This window comes from Zonotrichia albicollis, chromosome 10 (genome assembly GCF_047830755.1).
Source record: "Zonotrichia albicollis isolate bZonAlb1 chromosome 10, bZonAlb1.hap1, whole genome shotgun sequence".
NCBI classification, from domain to species: domain Eukaryota; kingdom Metazoa; phylum Chordata; class Aves; order Passeriformes; family Passerellidae; genus Zonotrichia; species Zonotrichia albicollis.
In genome coordinates, this window is record NC_133828.1 from 18,829,951 (window position 1) to 18,845,945 (window position 15,995).

General features: G+C 40.0%; 1 protein-coding gene across 14 annotated transcripts in view; it reads right to left on the minus strand.

Annotated features, from left to right (window-relative positions):
• Positions 1–15,995, minus strand: part of ANKRD44 (ankyrin repeat domain 44) — a 131,966-nt gene that overhangs the window by 55,820 nt on the left and 60,151 nt on the right. For all 14 annotated transcript variants that reach the window (XM_074548219.1, XM_074548222.1, XM_074548221.1 and 11 more), the window contains exons 2-3: positions 13,887–13,970; positions 5,365–5,443 (exon numbers count right to left, since the gene is read on the minus strand). In XM_074548219.1, coding sequence (XP_074404320.1) covers positions 5,365–5,443; positions 13,887–13,970 — 163 coding nt within the window. The remainder of the gene's footprint in view (positions 1–5,364; positions 5,444–13,886; positions 13,971–15,995) is intronic.

The following is a 15,995-nucleotide window of genomic DNA, read 5'->3' on the forward strand; positions in this document are numbered from 1 at the left end:
AACCACAGTGGTCCTGACTGACTGCAAACCCCCAATTTTTTTTTTTAAAGGTATCCCGTACATTTGTGTGATCAAAAAGATTTCTTTGCAAGAAATACTAAAGCTATTCACTGATGTGATACCTCAGGAAGGACATCTAGTCATAAGGATTAGAGAAACTCATTTTAAAAAGGGCTTAACCTGAAAATATAGTGCCTCACAGGTTTGCAGGCAGCAGCATTAGTCTGAGAAAGGTAGAACATTCAGAAAAAAATTAGAGAAGCACAGCCTGGGTGAGCCTCTGAACTTCATGAACAAAGGGATGCTGAAGCTTCATTTTGCACCATAACTTCAGTGCATTCAAAAGCTGTAATTAATAAATCCCACTCTCTGAATCACCAGTACTTTCTGAGAGCTGATTCTCAGGAATATTAAGATTCTTGCCTGTGAATCACAGTGGTTATTGGGAATCATTCTAGATAATCACAGAAGAAACAAGTTCTTGCATATTTCCACAAGTCAGGATGCCGTTTTTTGGCTGCAAGAAAAACAATTCCACTTTCATAGCTACTGCAACAATTAGAGGCAATCCTCCAAACTCACCTCAGAACCTGGTACCTGGTGGTACAACCTGCCCTCTGGAAAAACACACTTTGGAAAAGATACAGTGTCAAAGAGTTCTCTAATTAATCTGCCTAAGGAAGGAAGCTTTTGCCTTTTTTCTTTGTGAGGAGGCCATTACAGTTGACACATTAGCATCCTGCCCTTTGCCTGCACTGTGAGAGGCTCTAGAGACCAATAAAGCAATGACTTTATTCACCATCAGGAAGCTGACAGGACTTCAAGGCACCTTCCATTATCCTGGTTTGGCCTGGTAGGGGTCTTGGAGATGGAAACTGCTTACATAAATTCCTTGTGATTGACAGCAATCTCTAAAGTTTTTGGATTTAGAAATTGTTTTTGTATTTGCCTTGGGGGTTTTTGCCTTATGTTCTTAACTAAGGTTTCTTTTGTTTTACCTCTACCCATTCACTAACTCCTACAAGCAGAGGGTTACAAAAAAGAAAGGCTAATATGTAGAGTAGGAAAGCATGACCAAGATTATTCCTCAGTATTTAACAACTCCAGCAGCACTGGTGAGTACAAAGAAGATGAAAACCTAGAGAAGTATCTCCATCAGTAGCTATTCATGCCCTTCACTGATCCACTTACCCTTTGAGAAACTGAAACAGTTACCAAGAAAACTGAAGAAAACAGTAAAAGGAAAACAAGACCAGTGTAAATAAAATAATGCACAGCACACTATCAGCCTTTTCTTTCCCAGCTGTTTTACACATCCTTTTACCTCTTTGTGCCTCTTTATGTGAAACAGTGAAATTGCTCTTAGGTGTCTAATGCAGTGCATCAGCTGAATGTGTTTGTGATTTCTGTTTTTCAGGAGCTACACAATTCACCTGTTGCCTGCTACAGAACCTGCTCTTGTGCATTTACTGAGATGCACATCTTCTGAAGAGACGTTTCAAAACATTTCCTCTTGCACTGCCACTTCCTTCACCATAATTCAGCTTCTAGGTTCCCAGCAGTTCTTCGTAGGCAATGGTTAACAACAGTGAAAAAACTTCACCAGCACTGATGCACTCCTTTGGGGACAGAAAATATCTGTCATTTTAAGGATGATCAAGCAGAGGCACTGGGAGAGCAATGCTCATGTTTTCAAAGGTGTCCTCTGCATTCCAGAAACTTGGGGGCCTATCCTGGGACGGCCCTTTGAAAGCAGAGTAACACAGAAATCCAGTTTTAAAGACTAAGTGCTCTAGAACATGCTACCACATCTAAAATGAGTGTACAAACACCAGAAGCTTAAATTCACGAGACCAACCCACAACACATCCTCCAAATCAACCAGAAATTCAGTGTCCCTCTCTTCACTCTGGACCAAGTACCTTAACGACGTCTCAGTGCACTTCCCTACAATACTTCATGAATTAATCTGTGTGTCTGTAAGGACAAAGAGGGCTGAAAACCACTCAAATTGGTGTAAATTGTGTCATTCATGGCACAATCTTCCTTGAAAATAGAAGCTGCTTTAAAGGTTTCACTTTAAATCCTTTCAGATAGCTACAGCACCCACCCATCCTATAAAATATCCACTTTACAAAAGAAGCTCTTCAGAGTAAAGCCTTTTCTCAACTTAACTTTCTCCACCATGCTCTTCCTGAGCCTGACAGAAAGACTTAGCTGTAGGGTTTGTGAGGCTGAAGTAGACAACATAACATATAATGTTACAGATAAAATCAACAGTGTATTCTACTTTTCTTTAATATGGATGTTTTGTAATCTTTGCCATTTTTCACTCTCAAATTTTTCTGCCAGAAGAGGAAATAAATCTGAAACTGCCTCTGTTCTTTTGAGATCTGAAATAAACAACTTGATGCGTGCTTTCAGGAATAAAGTTAACATCTCTTTATTATAACTAAAGTACACTTTTCTGTCCAGCACATCTGCCAAATCCACATCTCTAGATTCCACAGTCTGAATCTCCAATATTAGGGATAGTCAATGGAGGAAGAAAACTGTACTCTTTAACCTATTTATGTCATTATTTACTTGCACCTTTCCAATTTCTCCTGTAAGACACAGCAACTGGCCCACCAAAATGTAAGGACAGTTTCCTGGCAAGAAGCCCAGAGCCCTCTGAAAGGGTAAAGCAAGGCAATATTGCCAAGACAGCAAGTGCCTTGGTGGGGAACAAGGGGTAAGGGGCAGAGCTCAAACATGATACTCTCAGGAACCAGCCCAAATGGGAATGCAGCTTTTATTTGCCCAGACAATTGTTCCTGCACGTCCATGACTGTGGCACCCACAGAGATTCCTTCTCTGAGATGGTTACCTCGCTCGTTCTCCTTTCTGACAGAAGGAAGTGAAGAAGTACTCAAAAAACCAAAACCCCTCAGCACCCTTCCCCAGTTGGAACCAGCTGATTATGGATCAGACCTTGGGGCAGGTGCAAACCCCTCTGGTTCTGACATTCAATGGGCCAGGGTGACTCACACCAGCTGAGGGATCTGGCACTCTCCCTTCTGTACCAGTTCCAACAGAGTCCATTTCAGTGGCTACCTAGAAAGCCATTCCTGGTCTGTCTCCAGCCACCCGGGCAGAAATTTCATTCATTTGACACTACATTTATTTGTGCCACCACCAGTTTATGGACCACAAATCTCAGAAGGTGTGTATTTAATTTAACTTCTCTCCTGAACAAAATGAAAAGTGCTGATACTGCTCCTAGCTTCTCCTCATGCTGAGAATATTGCTTGACACCAACAGCAAGTGTTTGTGTGCTTTCTCTCTGTGAAAACACCATTGCATTTAAAGTCAGACAACAAAGTTTTCCTGCTTATGTAACGGAATGTTATGTTCAGATTTATATTTTATGATACACTTTCACTACTAGCATTTGCTGACTGAAGAGGTGAAGCAAAGGAAGATGCTGTACCTGTACCTGCAGCCTAGATAATGGAAGGATCACAGTCACAAAGAGGTGTTTATAACAAGTCATAAACCTGCTCCTTCAATTCTCAGAAACCTCCAAACCTGCTCTTGGATACAATACTCATGCTCATCACGAGTAATGATACTTCATATATTAAAGAACAATGAATAAGTAGAACACACAACACAAAATTAATTTTTACTCATGCTGAGCTAGTGGGGAAAGGTCCACAGTCCCACTGACACAAAGTTCAATTTTTAAAAGCCCACATTATAAGTTTTTCACACTTATTTGGATATATAAAAACTCCCCAAGATGCACCACCTACATTTTATGCTGTTGATTAGACAAACCCTATAACCTATAACCCTATAATGGATGACATTTTGGCAGTGAGGTGCTAGAACTAAGTGTCCCAGAGGAACTGTAGAAAGTCTTCTTCCCTCACCAGGAACATTCACTGGGACGTTTTTGGGAATGATGTTTGGGAAAAATGGGCAAAACTATTTCACATTTCTCTTGATGAGGATATTGCCTGTGCTGATGCTTGCAAAACTTGAAAAAACACATTGCTCCTGCAATCTCCTCACACCACAATGGAACAGCAGTATGTGACAAACAACACACACTGCAAGAACACATGGAGAGATTAAATTTATTAACTCCTTCCTCGCAAGGAAGAAAATCATGCTTGCATTTAGCACATTGAAAACCCACCCAAGCATAATCTGTCAGCAGAGCACTGCTCTTTTCAACCATTCTGCTGCTGTCAGGGGTAGAGCAGGAAGAGCTGATGTATGGCCAGCTAGTTACCCTCACTAAGCAATTAAGCAACCCAGAATTCCCCCAAAATGAAGAGAGGAAACACAGCTACAGCAAAGTGAGTTCTCATTTTCTGCCTTCTCCAGGTCTGGCTAGAGTGGTGAGCCAAAGAAATGCAATTGTGTGCTCTGCATGTACCCATCAACAGCCTGATCTGACTTTGAAATTCAGTGCTTTGAGCAGGAGGCTGGATCAGGTCATCTCTAGAAATACCTTCCAGCCTGAATTATTCTAGGATTCAAGGCTGGAAATTAGAAGGTGCCTTGTAATCAAAGGGCTGAGAATTCTGAAGTAACTTTAAAAAAATATATGGAATTCATTTGAAGAAGCTGTCTAAAAAATTGTGAAACCAACTGTGTAGCAAAGTTGCTTGCAAGGGGTTAGAAGTTTGTACCATAAGGTTCCTTTCAGTCCCACGTTCTTAAATCCTCATAAGCTTTACTCTTAGAGTTCTCCAGCTTAGAAAAACACTGCTTTGAAATCTGCCAGCACATCCAGGAGTTTGCCATGAATTATGCTCCCTTCTTGAGAGATGACTGCTTTATGCTTTGTTCTGACATATTTTGATCGTGTTTTCTGTCACTACAACAGTTGGGAAACTTTTATTTCTTTTGTTTAGATACTTCCTACTCTACAGTTTCTAATATCCAAATAAACTTCCTGATTCTTAGAAACATGCTTCTAATGTAAATAGCACTTACAACTCATTTAGGCTGATTAATAATTTTTTGCTCTTATTCCATAATTTTTGCTTAACAGGAATTCTTGTACTCCAGGATATGAAGCCATATTTCAAATATGTGCTTCAGCAAGTTTCCGACTCACAAATACTGTCAGTTTGAAGGCTTTATAAGTTGTTAAAAGTTACTTTGTTTATTAATTCTGCTAAGTCACAGGGTGCTTTTTATGATTTTATCACCAAATTTAAATATATTTTCTAAGCTTGCAAGAAATGCAACAAGCTCTGTGAAACTCAGAAATAAACAATGCCCAAAACTCCCTCATGTATGTTTTGCTGTAGCTTTAAAATTAGCTGATTTACCAGTTAACAGCAGTGAGGGACTGTACCTTACCTGACAAAATGAGGAGCTCAATGATGTCTGCATCCCCCAGGAATGATGCAACATGAAGGGGCGTTCTTTTCTCGGCATCCTACAAAACCACAGATTGTCCAGTTATAAAACATGATCAACAAGTGCAGCCATTGGTGTAAAAGAGCAAAGAATTTGTATCTTTTTTTTAATGTGCATTTCTGTTTGTAATTAGAAATGCAATCTCAGCCAGTGAAAGAATAAAATTCGAGAGCTCAACAACACTCTTCCTCCCAATAATCCTCTATTTTTTATCACTCATTTTCACCAGACCTTGCAGAGATATTGCCTTTACTCTGACATCCTGTTACAGGTAGATGAAATCAAAGCTAAAATGAGCAAAGACAGCATCTTTAGGTCTCTTTCAGAAACATTTTCCACTCTTAGGTATCACAGCAGCACAATCCAGATGCTTCTGGATATCAGACTTTGTAATGCACCTTGCATCAACAGTACAAAACCAGAGGCTTCAAAAGGATAACTCAGGAGAATTATTTGGAACCACACACAAGGCCAAGATACAAACTCTTCTTGGTCTACAAAGGTTCTTGTAGACCATAGCCTGGATACCTACAGCAGCCCAAGATGGGCATGTACATCTTGAATGACCTTTAAACATAAATAAAGTATTACCAGACAAATCTGTCTTTAAACTTATAAGAATTGCTAAGATACATACATATATATATATACACACACACATATATATATTCGGAAGTTATATATATATATATATATATATATATATATATATATATATATATAAATAACTTTTGAAGGATGCAGAGGTTTTTTTTATTTCTGTAATTTTCCAAATTAAGGAGTCCATTTCACAGGGTTTTTTTATTATCAATTCAAGGGATATAAATACAGTGTTCATAAAACCCCTTTATTTTACTGCTTTATTCAGCTGATTCCAGAACACAAGCCTTTAAAAGAAACTGCTAAATATTACAATATGGGCAAAAACAATCACAAGAACTGCTAATACTGCTCATTGTGCTGTTTCCAGCCCTAAATGTTATTTCATTTTTGTTTCTAAACCACAAAAATAAGTTCTAAAAGACCTTAGCAATCCAAATTATTGCAACTACTAGCGTTAAATATTTTAAACTGGTAACAAATTCAGCACTTCCTTCAAACAGTATCAACAGAGAAATCCTACCAATATTTACATCCTGTCCCTGAAAAAGATCTCTGAGCCTGTCATGAAAAACATCACTTTCAACATGCCCAAGCAATAATCAACCATGAGCTATTTTGGAATATCTTCAAAGTATGCTATAAATGTGGACAAATCTGTGTAGCCAAAACATTTGTCATGGGAATGTTGAAAATTGTTTTCCATCACTGAGAAGTACAGAGCATCACTGATCACCAGAACAGTTTATATTTAATTTTTGTGTTTGTATGGTTTTTTTAAACATACATCATGTACATAATCCTCAAATTCTGCTGCGTTGGGTTTTGATCTTAGGTATTGGGCATGCACATCAAACACTCAGAAAACTGAGTACATAAAACCCTGATTGTCACAGGTCAGAGAGGAAGATCTCTTACAGGCTTTCACTTTCTCACATGGTAAGCAAATCCAAAGAATATTAAGCAGTGTCCATGCAGCAGTGTTCCCTCAAGAACCAATATGACAAGTTACTCTCATATGCTTCATTCCTAACACCACAGAACAGCTTCTACAGGCTACATAAGTGTATATGAGATCTTCCACAGCTTTCATATTCCCTGTCCTAAGGCTACTCATGGCAAAAAAAACATACTGACTGATCAACAGATATACAAAATAACGGTTTTATTTTTTCTTAGTTTGCTGTTATTAATGCATAAAGCTCTCTTTAGTACAACACAGAACTTGTAATAGCCATTGTACCTGTCAGTGCAACACAGCCAAGTTTGGCAAGGGCAGAGCACTTGGAACTTGAATGCTAATGGTACCAGGCCAAGCAATTTTCTGTATCATGGAACCAAGGCTACCCAGTGCTCTGTTGATTATAAGCAATTTTCTGTATTAAACTGTAAAACTGATGCAAATTTGATATTCTGAGGGAGGAAAGGACATGAAACAGAAAATTTTACTCTTCTGTAACAGGAATAACTCACTATGTAAGCCTTCTAAGCTTTCAGTTTTTAAAATCAATACAAAGCCCTATCATATTGAGTGTGAATCCAGTTTTCAGATAAAGATGGGTTACTCACAAAACTGAATTTAAGCTTCATTTCTCCAAGAGGAAAAAAAACCCTGAAATTTATCCATTTATCACAACCAGGCACAAATCAGCCTTGACTTGCACACAGGCAACATTTTAAGGAGTTTGGCAGGGAGAAACCCACACACTACTCCTGCAGCCAAGCAGGCAGTGAACAGCTCACTGGAGAACATCCCTGAGCTCCTGGTCAGACTGTGCACAGTGAACAGCTCACTGGAGAACATCCCTGAGCTCCTGGTCAGACTGTGCACAGTGAACAGCTCACTGGAGAACATCCCTGAGCTCCTGGTCAGACTGTGCACAGTGAACAGCTCACTGAGAACATCCCTGAGCTCCTGGTCAGACTGTGCACAGTGAACAGCTCACTGAGAATATCCCTGAGCTCCTGGTCAGACTGTGCACAGCACTGGTACCCCAACAGAGGAACTGAGGCTTCTGTCTGTCTGTCCCAGCACAGCCATGTGTCCCCTCAGAGCCCTGGTCCCTCACAGCCACAGCTCCTCACTGTCTGGCTCAGCACCCAGCACCCCAACACTCATCCAACTCCAGCTCCTCATCTTGTGCTGCTGGGAACAGGAGCACAAAAGTGAATCCATAATGATCTAAACACTGGAGGCTACACAGAGAGAGAGGGATAAAAATTGTCCTTTCAAGGAAAGGCTTGGCAGAACCCCAAACCTCAACATACATTATCAAGGCAAGGAAAATAAGTGAAGGGAAGAGATGATAACAGGATTACAAAAAGCATTAAGAGAAATAAACAGACCTGCTTCCAGTGCAGTTCTCAGAAGAATAAAAGGTCAGCAAGAGACAGTAGATAAGCTATAAACAATGGCTAGAAAATCACACTGAGATGAGATAAACTCTCTTTCCAGTACCTGAAGGGGGCCTACAAGAGAGCTGGAGAAGGACTTTTCACAAGGGAGTGTAGTGATAGGACAAGGGGAAATGGCTTCAAGCTGAAAGAGGGCAGGTGTAGATTAGATACTGAGAATAAATTCTTTACTGTGCAAGTGCTGAGGTGCTGTCACAGGCTGTCCAGAGAAGCTGTGGATGCCCTGTCCCTGGAAGTGTCCAGGGCCAGGCTGGATGGAGCTTTGAGCAACCTGGTCTAGTGGAAGGCGAAAGGTGTCCCTCATGGCAGGAGTTGGGAATGAGATGATCTTTAATGTCACTTCCAACCCAGAGCATTCAGTGATTCTATTAGACTGCATTAGTAGTCTAGTTCACAGAAAAGATGATGCTGCAGGTTAATATTATCTGTACACCTTTTTTTTCTTTTTTTAACAATACAGATAAAAGAAACTAAGAATCTAACAGCCAGGCAATCAGGAACAGAAGGCCTCAGCAAGAAAAACACTCAACACTTGCTTAAAACTGTTCAAGTGATCACAGTGGCATGGATAAGGCCCTCACAGGCTTAAAGTTAGACTAGTCCTTAAGTGCTCTATTGGATCAGAGCCGGGGTACATGAAGATTAGCAGAACAGTGAGCTGAATGAATCATATCAGCACATGTAAAATTATCAGGCACGTTAAGGAAAGGCACATACATTTTCTCCTCAACACAGCCTACATGTCAAAGGAGATAACAGATTTGAATTTTGTTATCAACTGCAACTGCTCAGATCAGGTGATGCTTGGGACAGAGTTACTTACTATTAAAATGTAAGTGCAACTACTGCAGAAAATAAATGTAACCTTTCTTTGTCACCAAACTGACTGAGCAGCTAACAGGAATAGTTGGAGTTTACAGGAGTTTAATCCACCATAGAAACAGAGTTACTGAAGCCTTTGCATTCCCACCACCTTCAAAATGTGCCTGGGTGGCAGAATAAAGCTCATTAATTAATATAACTTCCACTGGTCAACTCCAACTAAAACAGTGGCAGAAACAAACCTCCTGTTCATTCACTCTATTTACAGTTGTATATCTCATTAAATACCACAGCCATTAAAAAAAAATTTCAGATACAAGTTAACTTCAGAAAAATTCAATATTGGGAACTGTTAGGAACTACAGAAGAGGCTAAAAGCTCATGAGCACCTATTTCTTGGGCTATTTACAACTGTTTGGAGCCAAAAGCTGATGGTGTACCAAGAAAATCTCTGCTGCTTCAAAGATTTCCTCCTCCTCACACATTCTTTTATTAAAGCCTGTAATTCACAGAGTAAATCAAAGTGTTTGACTGTGAGCACCACAGGTGAAAGTCAAGCTGCATAACTTATACTTTGTGCTCTTTCTTCTGCATCATAACAGAAATTCCCATCTGAAAATGCAGATCCTCATTCCAGCACCTCTCATCCCACAGTCTTCAGCTCAGCCTCAGAAATAAAGATTTTTCTGAACTGAGTCTTAAATTGCCAAGTGTTCATGAAGCAGAAGAGGCAAATACTTTGATCTTGCAGAACAAGAAAAATTATCTTTCTTCTCCCCCCTTATCTAGCAATTTCCTTCCATGAGGCTGACTGACTTTTATGCTAGAAAAGCATAACTTCAAAACCTAATTACTAATTCCAGATTGAGACCACAGAAACTGTTATCCTAAAGAATGAAAATATTTTGATATTTTGATAACTGATGTTCACTGTAAGACTCAAAAGATAGACTTGAACAACTCCTCCACTTTCATAAGCACAGTATTGACTTTGGATAGGGGGTGTTAAGGCATGGTAGCACACATCACGCAGAATGGGAAAAGATTTAGAAAATTCAAGTATTTCAGGCTGATATTGCTGCCTTTGAAGACAATAATGCAGTCACAGCCAAACCCTGCCATGAGACTTTAATGGTCTATACATCCTAAACTGCCTCAAACTGATGAGATGAGTCACCAGCACAGATATATATATATAACATAGTAACCATTACTACACTACCACCCTGTTGCAATGCAACCCAGAATATTTCAGACTCTCAGGCTCTCCAGCAGAATCTTCTTGACAGTTCAAAAATTTTCTGTATAAAAAATTTTCTGTTCAAAAACATCTAAGCAAAAAAAAAAAAAAAATCATCTAAACAGAAGTCATGCTAGCAACCTTGCATTGAGAACATCAGTGTAATTTCATATTCAATTTTGCTACATAATGGAGAATTGTTCATAATCTCTGTAGGAAAAAAATTCTGCATCACTTCCTACTTAAATAAACAGCACTACTAGAGGCTAAATACCCTCTTCAGCTATGCCAAACATGCAAAGCCTTTCAGACTCACAACCCTAAATAGGTGCCAATTTGTACCCTCAAGCACTCACAGCACCTCCAGAAACATGCTTGGCAATAAGTAGTACAGGAATATACAGAAATTGTGTGCATGTGGGAAGACCTGGAATGAGCCTGAATCCTCCTGACAAAGGCAGCCCTGCAGATCTATGCCTCTCCAAGCAGGATAATGAGGAGAAAAGTCGTGAACTGCACACATATATGTGTCTCCATAATGACGTCCTTCCTTCCCTCTTTATCTCATCATAAACCACCCCCTAAATACCTGGTCCTGCATGTATGGCCCTGCAATCTCTGCAGCTAGAAGCAGGGTTCCATCCAAGAAAAAACACAGCATTAGGGGATAAAAAATAAAAATAGATAACTAAATGACTTGAAAACAACCCATCACTTTTGGGGAAGAATACTGGAAGTATTTTTTTGACTTGGGATATTTTGAAGAGAAACTGAACTGAAAGACTGAGTTAAAAATGGAAATTTCACAGAGAGGATTTTGGTTTATAACATTGCACACGACAACTGGACTTTGCAGTGTAAGGTGCTGCACAGTTCATGTACTATGAACCCCAAATAAGAAGGAGTGACACCTGGATCCAGATTAGTCCCTAGATTCTGGGGGTCATTCTCACTCTTCCCTGAGTAAAAAGAGCACTCCAAAATATCCCTCTCTACATACACATAGCATTGAAATGTACCAAACAGCAAGTGTAGAAGAGTCTACCTGCAACTCATCTGGTGGTCTGGATTGCCCAAGTGACATCACAAATGTCCTGGGAAAACAGGCTGCTGAATGCTGCCCACACTTCCCATGGGCACAGTGTGTACTCAGAACCCAGGGGAGGGAATTGCACATTGCCAGCTAAATATAACAGGGTCCATGCCCTCAGGATGCACAGGTGGCATCACGTAGAGCACAGGTAGGGACTGGTGAGTCAAAGTGACAATTATAGTGGCAGAATGAATTGAAACCACACTTGTAATCCAAAGAGATTTCACTTTATTTAAAGTCACAATTACAGCAGTATCCAGAATGTAGCCATTTCCATCAACAAACAAGTCCTTGGTTTGGGAAGTTACTAATTATTTTACCAGACCAAAAAAAAAAAATCTTTTAAACTTCTGGTTTCCTCCAAACTCTTTCCTGAGATTAATTTTCTCTTGGGACGTCTGCACATGCATTCCTAATTTTGTGTTGTTCCTCTATGCACTTGACAATACTTCTCTTAATGGAGATAAAAAATACCCTGATGCTTTAAACTGCAGAAATACCCAAACCTTACTGCAAAACCACACTTCTACTTTGTATCCCTGTCCTACCTATATTTGAATTATTCCAGTGTTAACAGAGCCAACCAAAATGATCAACAAAGGACAAATCTCTGCCAAATGCTGTCAGAGTTTCCTCTCATGTGAGCAACCAAACGCTAACGTGGAAGTAATTAAAAACACCCTTAAAATAGAAACAGAAGCATGGAATGCAAATTGCCAGCTCACAGCACAATGAGGGGGAAATCTTTTCATCTTTCTTCAGTGATATTTTAAGCAATTGACGCTTCCCTGCAGTCACTATTCAGAACACAACTTTCAGAGTTTGGGTTGACCGGTATCTTTCAGATTATTTCAAAGAACAGCTTTGAGTTTTGCTCCTGAGGGGGCAAAGCATTCCTGGGTGGATTTTGAGCATTGTAAGCAGTATTCTGGGCAAAACCATTCAATGACTTTTTCTATTAAGTATGATGGGACTCATCTGCAAAACATGTGTTCTTCATCTAATCTTGCACCTGACAGCTGAGAGCATCTCCCTAGCAACCATCACTAACACACTTGCAGCCAAAAGTTGGAAAAACATTGGAGAAATACACGATAATCTCGTACAGGAAATGTGGCTTTGAAAATCCAGCATGAAATACAGATGAAATTTGGGGACTGTGGTGCTCATCTACCTTGCCAAGGGGGTTTTGTTTGGCTGGGTTTGGTTTTTTCTTTAAAATCATCAGCAAGAAACAAAGGAGGAGGAAATTCGAGGGAGATGATTCTTTAAGGAAGCACTTTTGGGAACTTGCAGGAAAACTATCAGGCACTGATAATCATGAGGAAAGCTTAACACCAAGGTCTTGGATCAGATTTAAAACAGTGGCATGTCTTTCCTTCTACTGGAGAGCAAACAGGGTGGAACCCCAGCCAACCAGACCTGTAGGATCACCTCTCTAGCTCCTTTTGGTAGCTCTGAACCAGACTGTTGGACCCTACTACCCACAAAAGCTGCAGTGCCAAGACCATACCAGGCCAACTGCTGGAGTTAGCAATGAATAAACTGATGGCTTTACATCACAGCAAAGCATGAAGAAAAGGAAGGTTGATTCAAAAGTCCAGGAAACACCTGGAAATTATCATTCTGCTTCTGCTTTATATTCTCACCACCTTGAGAGGCCACAGACTGTAGTCAGGACCAGCAGGGCTTGTTTCTATCAGTAAGGATATAAGTTAAAATCAAAGAAGGGGAAAAAACCCACCCCAATTTCTGCAAAAAAGACCAAGCTGACTTGGAGATGCTTTTTTCACTTCCAAAGCACTCAACTACTACTTGTTTACAGCTGCTTACCATTCTGGCTAGAATAAGTCAATCTGCAAAACAGTAATTCCTTTGTGGGCAAATTGTGGCCAAGATTCTGCTTCTTTACTCTCACTACTGAGAATTATATTGGAGCTTTAGTTCAAGTAGAGTCAAATGCATAACAGCTCCTGATCTGCAAATACTCTTTATAAAAGGAAGCCCTACAGAGAGTAAAAATATGCAATTTTCAGCTGTTTTCATTCATTTTCTCAGTGAGAAAAAAAACAATGTCCCTGACTGACCTGCACATTTGGAATAATTACCATACACTTAAAAATTTTAAAGTCATCTGCTGGAGACAATGACATTGACTCCTACTTAGGATAGCACTGAAGCCCCAAATCTCTCACTTCCCAATCATTTCCATTCTGTTATTTGTCAATTACTGAGGACATTTTTAATACTGTCATTGCCACAGGTATGGTGCACAACATGCCAGTCACATACCAAGGCGTTGACATCCTCAGTTTTGTAGATCAGCATCCGTATCTCTTCTGGATCACCACTGAAAATCGCCTGGACCAGTGGAGGCTGCAAAAAGAAAACAGAAGCAGAAGCATTACAGGTTTGTTTATTTTCTGTTTAAACTGAGTGCATTTTACTCCTGCTAAATCTGCCCAGAGACATAGTGTGACCCCAGTCCCAAATCACCAGGAGCATCTCATCAGTAAGAGCTACCAGCTTGCTTGAGGATAAACTGAAATCATGAGCATGTTTGTACCTATAATGAGCATGTGTGTGCACAAACAGGGACCCACATTAGAACAGCAACTTTTGTCAACAACACACAATTAGCCCAGATGTTCTGCCTGGCATGTAAGGCGAAAACTAATTACATCAGATAGTGCTGCATGCTTGCACTTGGCACAGATGAATGGCCATGCCATACACATTTAGAAACAGAACATTATGCAGATAATGAATTTCTGGGCAATCACTAAACAACTTGTATTTTTTTCCCCGAATAAATACGCCATGAGCGCAGTTAATTTTAACCACCCAAGAAGCGAAGTAATTATCTTATTGTCTCAAGTCTGTTATTATGCTATTATGAATGGGAATGCAGAAATAAATAACCAGGCCCACAGGAGAAACAATGTGCCATGCTCGCTGCTCTCCGAGGCTGGCGTCACTCCGGGCAGGGGAGGGAGCGCTGCCACACTCAGAGCTGGTCACTTCAGCCCTTCCGACCACCTTGGCAGCAATATCTGAGCTAGCAAGCAAGCTGGCAGCACACTGGACTAAAAGAAGAAGAACTGTGCTGCTGGAGACTCGGGAAAAGAAGGGACAATTCACAAAGATACCTATCCCATAACTGAAACACACCCCGCTTTCACCAGCACCCTCCTGAAGACAGCGTGTGCCCCCCAAGTCTCACTCCTGGTTGCCTCATGGTGCTACTGGCAAAAAGGAGTTTGTGGTGCCATGCAATCACCAGAACCTAAAATAATCCTGTAAAATGGCAGCATGCATGACTACTTAAGCACATAGAACTGCAACAGTTCTTGAGATTCTACAGAATTTAACTGTCTTGTAAACAGGCTATCTCAAAACGCACAAAACAGGCTGAAAGAACAAAGTAAATACCATTTCCTCCCTATCTTTTCTTATCCAAATGTGGAAAATACATTTCTAAGTTAATGGTGTCTATTTTAAGACATATTAATCCCTTATGTCCTTGAGAAACATTCATACCAGAATTTCATTCTTGCCACTCCTCCAAAAGTGAAAAGGACTAAAGCAGCATCTTTCATCACCATTGTCTATGTCTTACATATTGCAGTGGATGCGCGAAAAAGGAAGGGAAAAAATCGCATTTCACTTGAACCATTTAGCATGCTCCTTTCCCAGCCATGTCAGAATGGGCACAGAATATTTCCCAACAGGGAATGAAAACACCAGACTCTTCTCTCCTAAAATTAACAGCTATGAAGAATCAGTGAATGTTTATGAAATTATTATGCTTGCATCAAAATATTTGCATTTTCTATGCTTTTATCATAACATTTAAATTTGTAAAAAATCAGCAGGAAAGCAGAGAACTCCTCAATTACAAGCTGAATGGCAATCACAATCCAGTAGCCAAGGAACAAATACCCCCAGCATCTTAGATTATTCCCTGAATCCATTTGCTGGTATGCTCAGCACCCAATGAAAAGTATCAGCCAGAATCTGGTGACATTTAAGGTGAGACCTCAGACAGAGGTAAGAGAAAAAAATTCAAAATTCAAATCTATTATATTTAAAAGAAAAAAAAGCAACCGAGTTCAAGTGCTGTTACAGGTAACATTTTTCTTTTTAAAAAGGAGGAAGTAAGTACTGTGCATCATGACATTTATAAAAAAAGGAAGGTCTAAAATAAGGCACTTTGACTCTTCTTCCCTCTGCCAAAAACCTGAATCAAACCCTTGGTTTTACAGGAAATGTTTGACCTTTCTAATTAGCATCAGCCATTTTACACAGAAAGCGGATTGAGAATATCATGGTGGTTTTTAGACCTGTGACACACAGAAGATCCTCATCTCAATTTTTGTCCACCATACCATGGTCACATCT